Source organism: Erythranthe guttata, chromosome 5, assembly GCF_056151865.1.
Source record: "Erythranthe guttata isolate IM_541 chromosome 5, IM_541, whole genome shotgun sequence".
Lineage (NCBI taxonomy): Eukaryota > Viridiplantae > Streptophyta > Magnoliopsida > Lamiales > Phrymaceae > Erythranthe > Erythranthe guttata.
In genome coordinates this window covers 14,202,472-14,221,464 of record NC_142537.1, presented here as the reverse complement: position 1 = coordinate 14,221,464, position 18,993 = coordinate 14,202,472, and the positions used below count along the sequence as shown (strand labels likewise).

At 33.2% G+C, this 18,993-nt stretch overlaps 3 protein-coding genes across 5 annotated transcripts; 2 read left to right on the top strand and 1 right to left on the bottom strand.

Moving 5' to 3' along the window:
• Nucleotides 1-71: 71 nt before the first annotated feature.
• On the top strand, nucleotides 72-2,105 carry LOC105964722 (geraniol 8-hydroxylase-like). The gene is made up of 2 exons (XM_012989227.2): nucleotides 72-1,084; nucleotides 1,442-2,105. The coding sequence occupies exons 1-2, from the start codon at nucleotides 182-184 to the stop codon at nucleotides 2,045-2,047; spliced, it is 1,509 nt and encodes a 502-aa protein (XP_012844681.2). The 5' UTR covers nucleotides 72-181; the 3' UTR covers nucleotides 2,048-2,105.
• LOC105964499 (obscurin-like protein) lies at nucleotides 1,208-7,340 on the bottom strand. 3 transcript variants are annotated; one of them, XR_016031105.1, is made up of 8 exons: nucleotides 6,718-7,186; nucleotides 3,849-5,481; nucleotides 3,626-3,776; nucleotides 3,369-3,516; nucleotides 3,031-3,276; nucleotides 2,618-2,949; nucleotides 2,217-2,303; nucleotides 1,208-2,026 (listed from the first exon to the last, which is right to left on the bottom strand). XR_016031105.1 is itself a non-coding variant. In XM_012989009.2 (6 exons), the coding sequence occupies exons 2-6, from the start codon at nucleotides 5,470-5,472 to the stop codon at nucleotides 2,689-2,691; spliced, it is 2,430 nt and encodes an 809-aa protein (XP_012844463.2). In that variant the 5' UTR covers nucleotides 5,473-5,481; nucleotides 6,718-7,340; the 3' UTR covers nucleotides 2,359-2,688. The 3 variants fall into 3 exon arrangements, 1 of the variants encoding a protein (XP_012844463.2); XR_016031106.1 differs by having other exon boundaries at nucleotides 1,482-2,020; XM_012989009.2 differs by lacking the exons at nucleotides 1,208-2,026; nucleotides 2,217-2,303 and having other exon boundaries at nucleotides 2,359-2,949; nucleotides 6,718-7,340.
• Nucleotides 7,341-9,537: 2,197 nt separating this feature from the next.
• On the top strand, nucleotides 9,538-10,707 carry LOC105964516 (Glutaredoxin family protein). Its single transcript, XM_088817728.1, has one exon. The coding sequence runs from the start codon at nucleotides 9,735-9,737 to the stop codon at nucleotides 10,647-10,649; it is 915 nt and encodes a 304-aa protein (XP_088673854.1). The 5' UTR covers nucleotides 9,538-9,734; the 3' UTR covers nucleotides 10,650-10,707.
• Nucleotides 10,708-18,993: the final 8,286 nt, after the last annotated feature.

Below are 18,993 nucleotides of genomic sequence, written 5' to 3'. Positions count from 1 at the left end.
GGATGGTGGCCACAAAATTTTCATTGATGAAAGTTTCTCTTACAACTGCATTTATATCATTTATGAGTTTTTATGATTAGGGTAAAAAGGACTTGTAGCAAGTTTTCCCATTATACAATAGCAGTATATATGTACCGTACCAAATTTCTCAAGCAAGAACAAGGTGAAATACACATTGCAAATGGAACTAAATGCTTCTCTACTTGCCATAATCATCTTGCTATCTACATATATAGTCTTCAACATTTCCAACAAATTGTTGATCAAGAAAAATAAGCAAAAGCTTCCTCCGGGCCCTAATGGCCTCCCCATCATCGGAAGCCTCGTAACAGTTGGAGGCCGAACCCACGAATCTATAGCCAACCTAGCCGAAACTTACGGCCCACTCATGACACTGAGGCTCGGATTCGTCAACGTTGTCGTAGCTTCCTGCGCAGAAACGGTGAAAGAAATTCTTCAGACGCACGAAATGGAGTTCATAGGACGGCCCATTCCCGATGCGGCCACGGCAGAGAACGGGTACGAGCTCGCTCTGCCGTGGCTATCGGTGGGCCCCCACTGGAAGAAACTCCGGAAAATATGCAACGCCCATCTTTTCACGCCTATGAAGCTAGATTCGATCCAAGAACTTCGTAATCAAGTGATGAGAAATGTGATCGAACGGTTGTTCCGAGCTCCAGAAGGTGGAGAAGCGGTCGAGATTAAAGGACTAGCTTTTAGTACTATCGTGCAGTTGATGTCGAACTCGATGTTTTCGGACGATTTGCTTGATCCTGCGTCGGGTGCAATGGAGGAGCTGGAAATGCTTAATGGTAATATAATGGTGTTATTGGGGAAGCCGAATTTTGCAGATTATTTCCCTTTCTTGAGGCTATTTGATTTGCAAGGGATTAGGCGTGAGATCAGTAAGTCGTATGATAGATTGCATGGATTGATTGATGGCATTATTGATATGAGGACGGAGCGTCGTCGTACGAGTGGTGGATCGGATAGGGTCAGAGATTTCTTGGATGTTCTTCTCGATTATATGGAAGATGAAGGGCCTCAAGGACTTACACGCTTAGATATCAAGCTTATGATAACAGTTGGTTTTCTTTATCTATTTTTTCTCTTATCTTAAAATTTACAAGTATAAATATTTAGGCATTTAGGAGAGGGTAAAGATGTCATTTATTGAGATTGGATTAAATTTGAAACAAAAAAAAGATTAGTGAAGTTTATGATTGATTCGAGCTCAGTTCAACCCAATAAGAAAGATCAAGTCAGTTCAGCTAATTTACACCCTTAAACTTAGTAATCTAGTTAGACATACTTTAAAGGTTTTAAAGGAAGTTAGCTGTAGTTAACCCTTAAATTTAGATATTCGAGTTAATATATATAATTGTTTACTTGGTTTAAGAGATTCCCGTCACTAATATATATCATCCTTCGATCATGCTAGGAGTTATTCATCGGAGGTACGGACAGCAGCACAACAACCGTTGAATGGGCGATGACAGAGCTCATTCGCAATCCAAACATATTATCCAAATTAAGACAAGAGTTGTCCGAGAAAATAACAAACGGCAAAACAGTACAAGAACAAGATCTCCCTCGACTCCCATACTTAACCGCAGTAATCAAAGAGACAATGAGGCTACACCCTCCATCGCCTCTCCTCTTGCCCCGTCGAGCCGAACAAGAAGTAGAAATTCACGGTTTTACCATTCCGAAAAACACTCGAATCTGGTTGAATGTTCTGTCGATTACAAGGGATCCTAAAAGTTGGGAGGGCCCCACGTGTTTTGTCCCCGAAAGGTTTCTTGACTCGGATATCGATTTCAGGGGCAGGGTTTTTTCGTTTATTCCGTTTAGTTCTGGAAGGAGAATATGCCCCGGGATGAATCTTGGTTTGAGAATGGTGAGCCTCATATTGGCTACACTTGTGCAGAAGTTTGATTGGAAATTGCCTAATGAAATGGCTCCTGAGGATATGGACATGACAGATAGGTTTGGTCTCACTCTAAGGAAAGCTCAACCCCTGGTCCTAATTCCAACCAAACTCTGAAATATCATTCTTATTCCCGAATAAGTAAATAAATATATATATACATATATATATATATATACATATATATATATATATATATACATATATATATATATATATATATATATATATATATATATATATATATATATCCCGAATAAGCAAGAGAATTTGTTTCAATGGTTACCTATGTAGCACAGAAACTTCATCTTGTTAACGTTTCCGTGTTTCGGAAACGTTTCGTGTCGGTAACTGGAAGAAACCTGCCATACACCTTTAAAATACAAATGTTGCATTAGTTACTTGCTTTACTATTTTCCATATTTGCCTTTTATTAAGAGAGTAACTATTAAAGATAGTATTAGTTGGAGGGCAATTTAGTCTTATTACAGACTATTTCCTAAAATCAATACATATTTATTAGTTATCTTAATACATGTGTGCGAATAACTTAAACAACAGCGCGAATACTGTGGATGGTACAACGTGGGACATTTTATTACATTTAACTTTAGATTGACAAAAACTTTAGGTTGACAAAAACTAGCTGATCGAAATGACTAAAAAACCCCTATGTATAGAAATTACCTATGTGAAACTCCAGCGGAATCTGCACACCCATCAAGTAGCACAACCGGCATCTTTTTTGCCCTCCGAGTTTAGAGCCGTGCATTAATACTATCGATACTCGTCGAACTCGCAAACGAGGTGTCTCCGGCCAATTGGGGTAATTTTTTACCGCGGGTACCTTGAGTACAAAGGTAAGACAAAGACTGCACCCATGAAACCAGAGCCGGTTTACGTATAACGTCATCAGATTCCGCAATTTGTTGATACAGTTGATTTAGAAGCATGTTCTGCCCGTTTTGTGGTAGTTGCACCATTAGCTGCGCTAATGACTTCATCAAACTCGGTAGTACCTGCAACAACCACACCCTCGTTTTTACCGAAACCGAACGCCAATATTATATCTAATATATGAAATAAGAAAGTAGTCGCACCTGTATATCAACTAGGGCGAGTAACCGTAAAAGAAGATCTAGAATCTTCTTAGAAGATTCCAACTCTCCTTCCCAATTCTTCCACAAATCACTGTCGTCGATGCTGACTGTACTGCACATGCTACTGGCTTTCTCGACTAGACTTTGAATGCAATAAAATATAGATGGACTACCTGCAGGGAGATGTCTAACGAGAGCAATAACGCCAGAAGCCATCCCTTCAAACGGTGTAATCTCGGGATATCCCTGTAATAAATATTTAAAAATTTAACCAAAGGACAATCTTGAAACAATCAATCAATTCAGACAAGCTTATATGGTTTTACGAGAATCACTACCTCTAACGACCTCTGTATGTAATAGAACACGAGCTGCTCTTTCAGTTCAGTTCTTTCTTCCGGACAAGGATCTTTTCCGGATGATATGAAAGCTACAAATACGGAATGTGCATATCTCGCGACTTTTCCTTTCGGGTGTCCCGTGTATCTAATAAAATGAATGTAAGGTAAACCAACTATAATAACTTAAAAAAAAAATCCATTCGTGTTGATTTTTCAAATATTCGATATTTAATGAAATGAATGACGTAGGATACAGGAACATAGTGGGGGCCACGACCTTCTTAAACACAGAAGCGGGTAATCGATCAACACAAGTTGGAATTACGCGCATGTAAAATATTATACGAGCAGTCTGCACTTCGTCAACTGACCAAAGATGCTCCGATTTTGTCAAGATAGAAGAACCTGCAAAACACGTATTTAGATTTAGATGGGAAGATAAAAAAGATTACCGCATAGTTGAAGGTTTTACCGTACCGTCATTATTAATCAAATCATTGTAGGAAGGTATAGATTCCACGAACGCGACGCAAGCTGATTCGCTCTCCTGAACGCTCACAATAACAGCTCTAATCGTATCCATGTACTCCGCCAAACGCATCCTTCGGAAATATTCCATGCAAGAGAACGAAATCAATATCCTAACCGATGTTTGTAATTGAGTTTCTTGGTTTAGTAGCCTCTGCTTCGTAACTCCCAATGCGAAAACCACAACCATAAGGAAAGCCGACTCGGCAATTTTCTCTATCTCGCTAATTACCATATCGCCCCTGCCCGCAAGCATCAACCTTGCCTGCCGATGCCACAAGTAAACATCTCGACAGTAATCCCACATGATATTCTCCACTGTACTCCGACTATTTTCGTCGGCCGATGCATATTGATTGCAGAAGACACCAGTTATCGCGCCTGCGTCCTTAAATATGAAGCTACTTTGATGATCTTTAATTTCGTCAAGTACTGTTGCCCAATTTTCTTCGGGAAATTTAAGAATTTTATTATAGATACGCTGCAAAGGGAAGACTTCAGTCACTAATGCCAAAGCAAGTGATACGAGAAGAGAAGGTTTGTACGAGACTGAACCACTCCGAGCCAAAGCTAGTGCTATAAATCGCAGAAGAAGCACTTGATGTATATTGAAGTCGAAACTATTAGTTCTAGAAAGTACCGAGTCACTTGCAACAGTCTCAATTCGATCTTCCGCCGATTTCTTAACGTGCATAAAACCACTTGATCCGGACCTATTAACTGACCTTAAGACTCCAGCTGAAAACATGACCACAGCAAATGAAGAATGAGTCTTTTCGACGTTTTCCAAAAGCTCTCTCGTAAAATCGATTTTTTCCAAGGAACGTAAGTTCAAGGAATTAGATACAACCCACTCAACAAGATGCAGTAGCATAAGTCCTTGAGAAATGCCTGCCGGCCCACCTTCTCGACCCCAAATATTCAATAAAATATCTAGAATTTTTTTGAAACGTACGTTCACAGAGGAGGAGAGAGCATAACCAGCCCCTGCGAGAGTAAGGGAAGCTAGCTCATCGGAAAAGAAAAGAATTCTGTGTTCTTCTTCGAGTAAATTCCAGAGCAACTCCAAACAGAGGATCTTGGATTTATCAGATGCGGAATTTTGGAACGAAAAGGCGCCGAGGAGGAGAATCCCTTCAGAAAAGAAAATTGAGTTTTTTTCGATATGAGATCGGTTAGAGAAAACGTGCAACAGAGCATCGATAGCAGAATCAAGAACCGAAGAGGTTTGCCTTGATTTCCTCACCCAAATGTAGAGGAGCCTAAAGAAAAGGGGATAAGATTCGTGCGGGAGAGAGAGAGTTTGCGAAGATAAAATCGAAACTAAAAGCTTTGCCTGTGGATCTGCAACGTGAAGAGCAGCTTGAGAACTAACGAGGATCTTCAAGGCTTGAAAGTGACGAGCATCGAAGGACTGATGTTGAATTGAATCTCTAAGGTTAGCCCATGCTTGGATGATTGCTTGAGCCGATGAAGAAGAAGAAGACGGCGCCGAACTATTCTTGTTGCTTTTGATGATTGAAACGCTCTTTAACCATTCTTCGAGGAAGAAAGACTGAAACTGCTTTGCCATTCTTCAATACTGCAGTAAGAAGTAAATTTACAAAATCGATACACAAATTTATATTATTTTCCTAATAGATTTTCGCACAAAAAGCTCGTAAGCAAGTTCTGTTTAGAATTCTAAAAAGCATCTCTATTTGATCCCCCGAACATAAGAATAGAAGACAAAACACAAAATCTATCATCAAAACATGTGTATGATTATGTTCTGGCACGCAAATTATTTGATGAGGAGCCTTTAAAAGCAACTTCATTTTTCTCTGTCTACATTCGGAAATGTCCAAGGAAAGCTTCAGATGGATGACCGTTTGATGTAAATGAAAGAAAAAAATTACAAAGAAATTTAAAGATAAAAAATTAGTATCTTAAAATAATCGTTTTGCAACTCCATTAAGCTAAGGAGATAAATAAATAAATAAATAAATAAATAAAAATCAGATGAATAGAAAAAAAAAATTTCATGATGCTAAGTGGCGAACAATCCATGCCTAATGCATCAAATTAATCTTTATTCACATGTTCAAATTCAGCTAGAAACTTCACCTAGAAACTTCACAATTGACTTGTTACTCCCATCAATAGCACTAGATCAAATTTATAAAGCACGAAGAAGGATTCAAATAAGAAATTTCCTGAAGTTAAATCACAAATATTTCCTCCTTCCCCATGGATTTTTTTTTTCGTGAATTTGCAATGTTTTCTTTCACAATAACCTGCCTGAATCACTGCCTGAGTAAATGTACTCCGACTGAAAACTATTGATCAAATCATTTATTTGGTTTACATATTTCATAATTTACTACAATTTGGATCGTGCCTTCGGCAAAACCTATCCATAGAACCCCAAACCAAGCTAACCAATTCAGATTCTGTTTTTACCCGGAAAAATTCTGTGTTTTACCGGTTTGGTAACCGATAATTTACTGAAAAAAAATGATTCATCGATTCCAAAGTGCAAACCTTGTCGTTAAAACCCGAATACCTCATTCACCCTGTTTTCCAAATTATGTGATTAGCAAAAACAAAAACTAAAAACTAATTCATTTCATCAAACACAACCAGCACTAATCCCATTCGAGAAGTCAATACATAATTGTTGAAAACTATAATTTGGGTAGATAGTTACATAACCATAGCAAATTGTGGGGGGCTTTTTCGTTTTTTTAAGAAATACAATTGTTTCCAATTTTCTGGTCATGGCAGAAGAGCGTGATATTAAGCTCACAAGTGAAAAAATCGAATAGATAAAATTTACCTAATTCCAAATTACGATTTGGATTCAGATAATCGAGTGATGGAGGATGGAGGACTGCCGGAGTAGCGCCGCCGCATCGGTAAGACGGAAGGATTGACAGTGGTGTGAGCGGTGAATATAGAGAGAGAAACAGTGGAGTGAGGGAGAAATGAGCGCTTGGCTATTTCGACTCATCAAATTTCTCACCTCCATTCTTATCATTTTACATATTCCCAAATATACCCTTTAATTACTCACTGCAATCGGGTTATTGACACTTTGCACCTTTAAATTAAATTCGTGTGCCACTTTGCATTCTTAAATTGAAAATTTAGCAGAATGCACCCTACAATAACACTTTATTTGGCACTTTGCGCACTCATTAACCTTTTAGCGAAACAACTGACATGTTATGTGTTTGTTTGTGGGATTTTGAAATGGATAAATTTTTCTAATTTTATTTTTTTTTTCAGAAATTTAAAAATAGTTCATCATCTAATAATTTGATTCATCGTTTTACACTATCAGCATCTAAAGAACAAATAAATCAGGTGTTGTGAAAATATGTAGCTGGTTGATTCAGAAGAAGAAAGAAGAAAAAAATATCATCATCATCATCTTTTTTCTTTTTTTCTTTTTTATTTAACTTTAATTGAACTACAAATCGAGACATTATATTTATTGTTTATGTACACAGAACAACATAGGCTATGTTTGTTTACGTTTTCAAATTCTTTTCGTTCTTTCCCCAAAATAAAATTATCTTTCTAAAATATTTTCAAAAACTTTCCCCAAAAAAAATTCAAATTTTTCTCTCACCAACAAACATGATTTGACTGCTACAGTGAAAACTGTCTTCACTAAAATACAAACTAAAATCACTTTATCCTTCAAATTCTCTTCCAAAATACATTTTTCCAACACCTTCTAGACATGATTTGACTTGCTACAGTACAAATTGTCTCCTCTCAAAACACAAACAAACTTTATTTTATTTTCAAATTATTCCCCCAAAACATCTTACTCCAGAATAAAATGGAAATGGAAGCCTAAAAGCTTACCAAACATAGGCATAGAATTTTAGTTGCGCCTTAGAATATCAGCTTGATCATAATTCATAAAATTTAAAATGGCCGGAGTCACATACCTTGCTTTCAAATTATGAATGGCAAAATTTCCTTTAGACTATAAGATGAATAACAAAGTTTCCCTCTTGATTCTTTGTTTATTTTATTGAAAGTACTTTTTCTTTTGAATAGATTATTGAAAGTACTTTGGTTTTGTTTTCAAATATTCTACTTTTTTTAACACGAGGAAAATGGGTGATATAATTGAGAATATGTGTGAAATGATGAATTATATTATTTGATGATAAAGATTTTCAATTTTTTGGAAAACTTAAAAGAAAAAAAACTTGAACTCGAGTTTTTCGAGCTCGAGCTTTCTTTTAGTTGTTCGTGAGCTCACGAACCTTATTTTTTATTTTTATTTTTTATATATATGTTTTATTTAAATAATGTATAATAATATAAATATATAGAAATAATATAAAAATAACATATAAATATCAAAAAATGTATGTAATTACAGGTTATAGTTCATTTTTTTTTCTAAGCTAAACACATTTAATAAAAAAAAATTCATAAAAAAAACACCCAACATGAGCTTGGGCTCGAGATCGAGTATGTCAAAACCAGTGTTTTAAATATCGGGCGAGGCGGCCGATTAATCGGTCTTCAAGGCGGAGGCGGTCCCAAACCTTTACGAAATCAATTTTTTGCATGTGAGGCGGGTTTAGGCGGTCTGTGGCTGTCTGAGGCGGTCAAACCTGTAAGACGGGTCAAACTCGGTGGCAAAAATCAGCAAAAAATCGGTCAAAAATCGTTTTTTTTTAATTCAAAATAAAAGTTGGGATTTTAATAAAAAAAATGAGTTTATGATTTATTTTGTTTATGTTAACTGTTATTGTTAAAGAACTAATGATGTATGCCAGAAATGTTCAAGAATAAATGTAAATTCAAAAAAATTGCCTTTTTATTTATATTTTATAAGGATATTTATGCATTATGATCTTATTATTATTAAACTTTTATTATGTTATTAGGATATGTACATGATGGAGATATAACTATGTTTAAATATTATTTTATGTATGTGTTGAGTATTTATAAATAATATTTAGAAATATTATTTATAACAGGTCATCTCGTCTCGTTCACACGCCTAGTCGGGGTTGGCGCTACTACGGGAAGAAGATGATCTGTGCAACTTACTAATTTCTTTTTTGTTTTTAATTATTATTATTATAATATATATTATTTGCATTTGTTGGTTAAAAATTGTATTATTATTAACTATTTTGATTTATTTATTTATTTAATTTTTTTTTATATATATAAGTCATAGATGAACTTTTTGTTTTTTGAAAAATTAAAAAAAAAATTACTAAGCTTCAACTCCAACTAAATAAACTAAAATGTATTGAAAAATATAAATTAATAAATAAAATAGATAGAAATGAATATGCTCAAATAAACTATAGACTTCTCTACAAAATATGTAAAAAAAAAAAAAACAAAGTTAAAATTATATTCTTTTCTAGCCCCCAAATTATTTTAAATTTCAATTTTAGCCCCAAAATAGTGTTTTCCAATGTACATTTTATTCACTTTGGATCAATACGACCAAAAGCAGAATCAGGTAAAAGATTAGGGACGAAAAATGTAATTCTACCGTAAATTTCCGCACCTACAATAGAAAACAGAAACCATTATAGGCTCCTCCTCCAATGTTCATCTACACTACAGTAAGTAGCGTCAGTATCTATGAATTTCAAAATAAAGCACTATCAACACATTCGAGCGCCCATTTGTACATACTTCCTCTACATTTTGAATTTTCAAAAATTGAATCCCCCATTAAATTACTCCCAATCCAACTTCATATCTATTAACACCCATTCTCTCTCTCTCTCTCTCTCTCTCTCTCTCTCTCTCTCTCTCTCTCTCTCACACACACACACGCACACACGCACACTAATGGGCTGTGTTTCATCCGCCCTTCTCAACCGAGACGAAGAATTCTCCCAAATCGGCGGTTTCAGCCACCACATTGTGTCCCTCACCTCCACCACCTACGGTTTCTTGACCCTCGATCCACCGCCGCCCCCGCCCGCCGCACCTCCGCCGCGGCTGAAACTCGGCTCGCTCCTCTCCACCCCACTCTCCGAACCCGATCCCGATCCCGAGACGATCAACTCATGGGACCTCATGGCGGGGCTCGTCGACTCCGACAATGCCCCCAGCTTCCGTTTCTCCACGCCGAAACCCTCGGAAACTCCGAACCTCGTAATCAGTGACAATTACGCCTCGTTAAAAAGTTTTCTCGACGGTTTCGAAACGATCTGCCCGCCCAACGGGGGCGAGAACAAAGTCGTACTCTACAGTACAAGCTTGAGGGGAGTGAGAAAGACTTTCGAGCAATGCAACTCTGTCCGATCTGCGATCCAGGGGCTCGGCATTTCGGTTAGCGAGAGGGATATTTCGATGGATCGAGGGTTTCGGGATGAGTTAACCGAGTTGATGAAGAAGACGACAAAGAATAAGAATCGAAAGGGGGCCGAATCATCGAATGTCGTTGAAACGACGCCCCCAAGGCTGTTTGTGAAAGGCAGGTACATAGGTGGATTTGAGGAGGTGATGAAGATAGTGGAGGAGGGGTATATTGGTAAATTGCTCGAGGGTTTGCCGATGATTAAAGGGGGTTATAATAATGTTTGTGAGGGGTGCGGTGGCGTCGGGTTCTTGCCGTGTTTTACGTGTTACGGGAGTTGTAAGATGACGGTAATAATAAACGAGCAAGTGAATAAGAAGAAGAAGAAGAACAAGAGTGTTGTTGTAAAGTGTAGTGATTGTAACGAGAATGGTTTGGTGATTTGTCCCATTTGTTCTTGAGCTCTATATGTTTATATATAATTGCCGTAAAATTCGTAGCGGCCTAATTTCGTGTTTATGCGTTGCTTGAAAGATTCTTTCGTGTTCAAGTAAATTTAAAGGAAATATAGTGAATGGGATCTAAAAGTGAGATTCAACATCTAAGAATGCTGTATCCATGACACATTTAGAATGTTATGAGAAAAAATAATGTATGTTAATACTGCCGAATATGACTATATTTGACTCGATTGTGTCATAATATGTCTGGATACTAATGTCAATAACAGAAAACATCATAGTATACTAATGTCAATTATATCCAACACTTCAAAAAATATTGAAAATCGTACGATAAGATCAAATACAATTACACACATACATTAATCCATGTGACTAAGAGTTGATTCTCTTCAATTAGTATGCTGTTTGCCCATCTTCTTCAACATTATCAGGTTTTGACACCAGAACCGAATTTCTTAAAAAAAAAACAAAGAAAATATCTCTTCGTAGTTTCCTATATACAATTACATATAATACACATAGTAAAAAAATCAATATATACTGCATAGAGTATATAATTGAGTATATATGATACATATACATATAGTTGGTTCGTAAAATTGTGCATTCTTCGTCATCAGAAATAGATCTAGTCGACTCCTTGTCATCAGAGGGAAATCTAAGCGACTTTTACTGCATTGGGTTGGTTTTGGGCTGGGTTTGTCTAAACCCGTGACTCGATCGGTAAAATATATATAAAACTCAGACCCGCCCCAACCAGGTTCAACTTAGACCCAGACCCATCCCAACCCATACCCGAATTAAACGGTTCTGACCCCTCAGATCCGTTAATATAAAAAAAAAAGTTTATTATTTTTTAACTTTCATAATATTTTGCTTCTATAGTTTAACAAAATAATCTAAAAATTAAAATACAATATTTTAAAATACGTCTACAAGTGATATAAAGTGAATAATAAAATTATATAATTAATTATATTTAATTTCTAGGATAAGTAAAGTTCAAAAGGCAATACGGCTAGCGGTGGTCGACAAGTGATAAATTTTACTTATGAGAAATGAGATTCAAAAAAATGAAATGGTGAAAAATGGGTAAATAAGAATAGACACGATGAAAATTGTTAATTTAATAAATAAAATCATAAATTATTTTATATATAAGACGCGTAACCCGATCCAGAATCATTTAACTTACCCAGATCTACCCCAAACGGGTTGATTTCAGTTCTAAGAACCGACAAAGCCGTACACATTGCCATCCCTAAAAATAGGATGAGTGTTATAATAAAAAGGTAAAATAGGGAATAATAATTTCAAAGGGATCTCACTAATTAAAACTAGGATTTGGGTGTATACTTTTTTTTTTTAAAAGTCAACGGTGTTTAATTCTAAATATTTCCTATTCTATGGGTATTGTATATTACCCTTTTTTTTGTGCTTGAAAGTTGTCTTTAGAGCATCTTCCAACGTCATCACTATTTTTTCACCAAATCCTATTTTTTGTGGTGAAAAAATGGGTTTATCTCCCACCCTTAGCACACCATTCTACGATTTCACTATTTTTGGTGAAAAAATAGTGTATTTAGTCTCCCACCAATTCCATCAGATTTTACATCAAATAATAAAATAATAATATTTCACCATTTTCCTATTTATAGAAAATAGCATTTGGTTTGGTCTTCCATGGTATTTTACCAAATATATCACAAAACTATAAATTTAATGTTAATCATAATTTTAGCCTATTTTAATTTAAAAAATATTGATTATAGATCCGATTATAAGTAAAAAAATTATTAATTATATAATTTTAAAATTGTGATAAATTTCAAAAAAACTATTGAAACATGAATGAAAATCAACGTAAATTATTATACATATAATAAAATCACACATAAATATAATTTCATAACTTAATGCATAAAAATATTACAACAAAATTAATAATAAATATATTTATTGTTTAAACATATAACTTATTAGAGCCAAACATATATTTATTTATTTAATAATAATAATAATAATAATAATAATAATAATAATAATAATAATAATAATTGTTATTATTATTATTATTATTATTATTATTATTATTATTATTATTATTATTATTATTATTATTATTATTATTATTATTATTATTATTATTATTATTATTATTATTATTATTATTATTATTATTATTATTATTATTATTATTATTATTATTATTATTATTATTATTATTTTCTAGTAATATACTAATATATTTTCTATAAATATATTCATATACTAATATACTAATATATTTATATATTATCATATTCATTAATTAACACTAATATATTTTCTATAAATATGTTTATAAATTGATAATCACATAAAATTAGCTAATATAATAATTTTATATGCTAATTATAAAATGGTGTTAATTACACCAAATCCTATTTTAATTTCTATATTTGATAGGAAAAATAGGATTTTGTGAAAAAAATAGTAAAATGGTGGAAGGGTGGGAGATGTAAATTTCTTCACCAAAAAATTTGGTGAAAATATAGGATTTAGTAATATGGTGATATAGGTTTTGACCACAATGGGAGACTAAAACCAAATCATCATAATTTTAGTTGTAATGGCGATTTAGAGATTTGGGCTGGGAGGTTAAAAACACCTAAATTAGGTGTAAAATATAGGAAATGGTATAGGGTGGAAGATGCCCTTAGCTACTTGTCTTATAGCGAACTATAAATTGAGGTCTTCTTCTTTGCGGCTATATGCAAGACTAATTCCACTTGTGCAAGACCAAATTAAAATTTTCAATGTATAAATACTATAATACCCTTATTTATTATAAAAATAAAAAATTCCAAATATGCAAGACCAAAAATTCAAAAACACCAAAATCCTATCACAAGACCACAAAACCACAAGACCAACTATCATCTTCTCCATCTTCCAAAACTCACAAGACCTTTCTCCTTCCTCCTCCATTAACCTACAAAACCTAGAAATTCAAAATCATCAAAACTCAACAAATCTTACAAAGATGGCAAGTATGGAGTCAGAAGACATCAAAATAGAAGATTCTACGATGGAAGAACCCAAGAATGTATGCATTTATGGGTATTTTTTAGCTAGAATATCGATTTTCCAAAAAAAATCCCGCGCAAACGAATTCGACATGTACAGGTCGAATTTTACAGGTAAAAATCGACATTTAGATGTCGATTTTGAGGTATAAAATTCGACATTTAGATGTCGATTTTGAGGTATAAAATTCGACATTTTAATTTGTGCTACAAATTCGACATGTCAATGTCGATTTTTACCTATGAAATTCGACGCTTAAGTGTCGATTTGTAGCATAGTTTTTCGACACCTTGGTGTCGATTTCTGTTTTTTTCTCATTATTTGTATTTGGTCTTACATGAGAAAAAAAAGTCAATTTAATTTATGGGCATACTTGTCATTCCATCTTAATAAAATAGAATCTTTTGGAATCTTTCTTTAATTTGGTCTTGCACAAGTGGAATGAGTATTGCATATAGCCGCAGCCTAATTTTATATGCTAATTATAAAATGGTGTTAATTACACCAAATCCTATTTTAATTTCTATATTTGATAGGAAAAATAGGATTTTGTGAAAAAAATAGTAAAATGGTGGAAGGGTGGGAGATGTAAATTTCTTCACCAAAAAATTTGGTGAAAATATAGGATTTAGTAATATGGTGATATAGGTTTTGACCACAATGGGAGACTAAAACCAAATCATCATAATTTTAGTTGTAATGGCGATTTAGAGATTTGGGCTGGGAGGTTAAAAACACCTAAATTAGGTGTAAAATATAGGAAATGGTATAGGGTGGAAGATGCCCTTAGCTACTTGTCTTATAGCGAACTATAAATTGAGGTCTTCTTCTTTATTGTTCTCTTCTAATATATATGTGCCAATATAAAATTAAATCAAGAGTATATTGTTCACCACAAATTTTATGTCTGTAAAAATAAATTACTAAGACATGAAAAACAGAGACAAATAAAAATTATTAACCAAGAGAAAATGAGTTACAATATTTGATAATTCCTCTGATTTTTCTTCTAAATTTAATTCTTCTTTGATTTTTCTTCTAAATTTAATTCAAATGTCGAAACTTGTTCTTGAATTGAAGATTGATTTTCTCCATAATTTGGGGAAGAAAGTATGAATATCTAAAAATTGATTTGAGAATTTCTAGGCCTTGTAGATTAATTGGTGCCTTAATGAAGATGTAGAACATCCGATATTGTTGTTCTTCGTCGTGGCTAGAGCTTGAGATTTTGAGATTTCCGGGTACTGTTGAATGTAGATTTTAGAATTGTGATAGAAGAGTCTTTGTGGTGTTACCATATGAATATAGTTAACCTCTTAGGAATACAATAATTTAGTCTTGAATAATAGAATCGTAATACACGCGGAAGCGGGTTATGATTAAATTAGCATCCCAGGTTAGTAATCCGAATTATTTACTTGCATAATTGAGGGAATTGGGGGATCGATAATCACATAGGCGGAAGATAAAATCCTAGGCTAGTTTAATTTGATTAAATCTTCGTTTTTATTTGTTTCTTGCTTTTGTCCTTTTAATTTTCTTTAGTTAATTTAGTATAATTGTTTATCTTTGGACTGTGTAGGGTGGGTTTGATAGCAATTGGTAGAATTTAGCGTCTATGATTAGATAATTAAATATTCTATGTGGGATCGATACTTGGACTTAAAAATCCACTTTATTACTTGTACGATACGTGCACTTGCGTGTAGGTATAACCACCAACAGGTACTTGATGGATGTATTCCTTGCTTGATGTGTTGTATAATTGTGTTAATATTACTGTGATAGAGAGTTATATAGAACTCTAGTATAGTTAATATTCCTGTGATAAATAGTAATGTAGTTAATATAACTGTCAACCATAACAATATTGATGTTTAAACGGGACAAAAAGATGCTAAAGTAAAACATACTTCTTAAAAAAATTGAAAAAGTCAACGTCGGAGACCGGCAGAAAAATCAGGAGAAAAATCAACGGCGACGACTTGCGAAATTGTACTCAAATTTAAGTTTTGAGTCAAAATTGAATAATTTGTGAAATTTGGGTCAAATTGAGGTTAAATGAAATTAAATGATGAAATCGGAGCATATTAAAATGTGAGGGGATATTTTAAGTCCTTTATACATATCTGGACAATGTGTGGATTTTTTTAAAAGAGTTTTTTTGTCAGGACTCATTTATGAATAAGGTGGTATTTGCAAACGTTTTTTGAAAGTGATTATGAGCTTCTTTTTTTTTTTGCTCATAATCTGTTTTCAGGTGTTTGCAAAATCAACTTTTGCTTTTGCTTCTCTAAAAATAATCTGCTTTAAGATATTTTTTTAAAAGCACCTCTAACCCTGCTTTTTATATTTAAGTTCATTTTCCGGAATATTTGCAAACACCCTCAACTTTTAAAAATAAACACTTAAAACTAACTTAACTCACAATCACTAACTTTTGATTTTAAATAATTATTTGCAAACACCACCTAAGTATGGGATAATGAGCTTATTTGTAATGGACCGTTAATTAAATTCTTCACAATTAATTAAGGGGTTTTTGGCACTTTGCACCCTTGAATTACACCATTTTGGCACTTTGCACCCTTAAATAGTAAAATTGACAGATTGCACCCTTTAAACATAAATTGTTTGGCACTTTGCACCCCAAGTCATTCTTGGCTTAGAAAAAATTACCTACAACTTGTTGAAAACTTGAAAGATGGGCAAATTTGCAATTCTCTATTTATCTATCATCTTCCCCCAATTCTTAATCATCGTTCCACCATTTTTAAATTTCGTACTATTAATAAAAAAATCCTAAATTCTTCTTACCCGTTTCTATTTGCCATAATATGTAAATTCTGAACTAAAACTCAAGAATGGTAGGAATATATAGACAATAGTCCGATAACACACCTTCAACAAATCAAGTTTTATTCCATGGTAAAGCTATTTTTTTTTAATAATTTTGCAGATCCAAACTATTCAATGAGAGCACAAAAATATTTCCATTATGAAACTAATATGCACCACCTTTCTACCACCAAATAACCTTCTCAGTAGCCTTATTTTGTCATTTGACTATTCAAAAAAAAATATTGAGGGTTCGGCCTAAAATTTCAAGTTGCATTATTTTTCATACTCCAAAGAAAAGAAAAAAAAATGATTTACTATTATTGTTTAGTGTTTATACCGATTTTACCATTGAAAGAAATGGCTAAAAAGATTTTAGGATTTTTTTGATTGAAGGGACGAAAGATAAAATGATGGAACAGTGATTACGATTTGAGGGAAGAGGATAGATAATAAAGAAATGATGAATTTGCCCATCTTCCAGGTTTCCGGCAAGTTGCAGGTAAGTTTTCTAAGCCAAAAGTGATTTGGGGTGCAATGTGCCAAACCATTTATGTTTAAAGGGTGCAATCTGCCAATTTTACAATTTAATGGTGCAAAGTGCCAAAATGGTGTAATTTAAGAGTGCAAAGTGCCAAAAACCCATTAATTAAGAGTTTAATCCCACTTTTCACCATTAAAATGTAGCATTTTGGCAGTTTACACCTTGGAAAAAAATAATATCACGTTGCACCATCGAAACACAATAAATCATTCACAATAATGCACCCGGAGTTGAATTTTTACAATTTCATTTGCTATTGTTTTTTTCCAGGGTACAAAATAACAAATTAAATTGTTATTTTTTCTACCCCCAACCTAGTTTCAAGTGTGCAAAATACGACGCAGAGAGTTATTTAATTTTAAAACTATATTTTCTCCAAAAAAAAAGTTCTTCTTACTAATTATTCGACAGAGGATCTTTTCATGTGATTAATGAAAATATTTGGTAGAAATCTTTGTAAGAAAATATAATTTTCAAATAGCTTAATAACATAATAGCATAAGGAATATTATCGTAAAGTATATATTTGTGATAAAAAAAATATAATTTAAGAATATTTATGAGTTGTATCCTTTTTCAATATGTAATTTCGAAATAGGCTTGGGCGAATTAATTGAATCTAAAAAAATGATTCGACATTTGGAATCCTAAAAACCACAACTAAAAAAATCGTTAGGGATGCTCTCAGAAGGATTTATTGTGGTTTGAGGATACAAACTGCTAAAGAGCTATATTTCAAGTGGGGGTTATTGTGCATAAGTCCCCAACCAAGCATCTTTATTATTCTAGGTTTAGGGGCTATACCTCTTTGACTAATAAGCCCATCCCTTTAATATTTATTACAAATAAAGGAAACATTCATATATATGTCAATATTACCCTCACCCATTTATACCCACTTCTTAATTGTAACCCCAATTTAATCAATTTTGTCTACAAAATCCAATTTTGACTTTTTTTGGAGCATAATTTAATATGCTCCAATTTCATCCTTAACTTAATTTAATATCAATTTGACCCCAAATTTAACAAATTATTCAATTTTGACCCAAAACTATTTTTTTTAAAAAAAAATTTTTTTCAAAAAATATTTTGCCGCCGGATTCCGACGTTCACTTTAATTTTTTTTTTTTTTCTTTTGGATTTTTTCGCCGGTCTCCGGCGTTGACTTTTTTTTTCTTTTCTTTTCTTCCGAATTTTTTCGCCGGTTTCCGGCGTTGACCGATTGTCTCCGGCGTTGATTTTTTTTAGTGTTTTTTGAAGTATTTTTTTTACGTCTGCCGCTAAACGTTGACCGTAATTGTGCTGTCACTGACAGTAAATTAACGTAATTATACTGTAATGATAGTTAATTAACGTAATTGTACTGCCGTTGACAATACATTTATGTAATTGTGCTGCCGTTGACAGTAAATTAATGTAATATTAATATTTTTTATTTTTTATTTTGTTTGATTTGTTGACAAGTCAACGTAATTATATTACTGTCGTTGACAGTAAAATAACTGTAATCACAATAATATTACTGTCAACAACATCAATATTATTATTTTTTTGGGTTTTTTGTTTTGTTTGAGTTATTCACGGAGTAACATAATAATATTACTGTCTATTATTGTAATATTACTGTAAACACAATAATATTATTGTGGTTGACAGTAATATTACTGTTGTTATAGTAATATTGCTGTCAACCACATCAATATTATTATTTTGTTTGGATTTTTTGTTTGTTTGAGTTATTCACGGAGCAACGTAATAATATTATTGTCTATTATTGTAATATTACTTTGGTTGACGGTAATATTACAGTTGTTATAGTAATATTACTGTCACTCACAGTAATATTAATTATTTTGTTTTTTTTATTATGTTTACATTTGTTGAACG

What these genes read in the sequence shown, in the direction of transcription:
- LOC105964722 (XM_012989227.2), top strand. Translation starts at nt 182, where the DNA reads ATGGAACTAAATGCTTCTCTACTTGCCATAATCATCTTGCTATCTACA. An exon ending in ATATCAAGCTTATGATAACA is followed by an intron (nt 1,085 to 1,441) that starts GTTGGTTTTCTT and finishes CGATCATGCTAG; the next exon opens with GAGTTATTCATCGGAGGTAC.
- LOC105964516 (XM_088817728.1), top strand. Translation starts at nt 9,735, where the DNA reads ATGGGCTGTGTTTCATCCGCCCTTCTCAACCGAGACGAAGAATTCTCC.
- LOC105964499 (XM_012989009.2), bottom strand. Translation starts at nt 5,472, where the DNA reads ATGGCAAAGCAGTTTCAGTCTTTCTTCCTCGAAGAATGGTTAAAGAGC. An exon ending in GTGGCCCCCACTATGTTCCT is followed by an intron (nt 3,517 to 3,625) that starts GTATCCTACGTC and finishes TCATTTTATTAG; the next exon opens with ATACACGGGACACCCGAAAG. An exon ending in TCGCCCTAGTTGATATACAG is followed by an intron (nt 2,950 to 3,030) that starts GTGCGACTACTT and finishes TGGTTGTTGCAG; the next exon opens with GTACTACCGAGTTTGATGAA.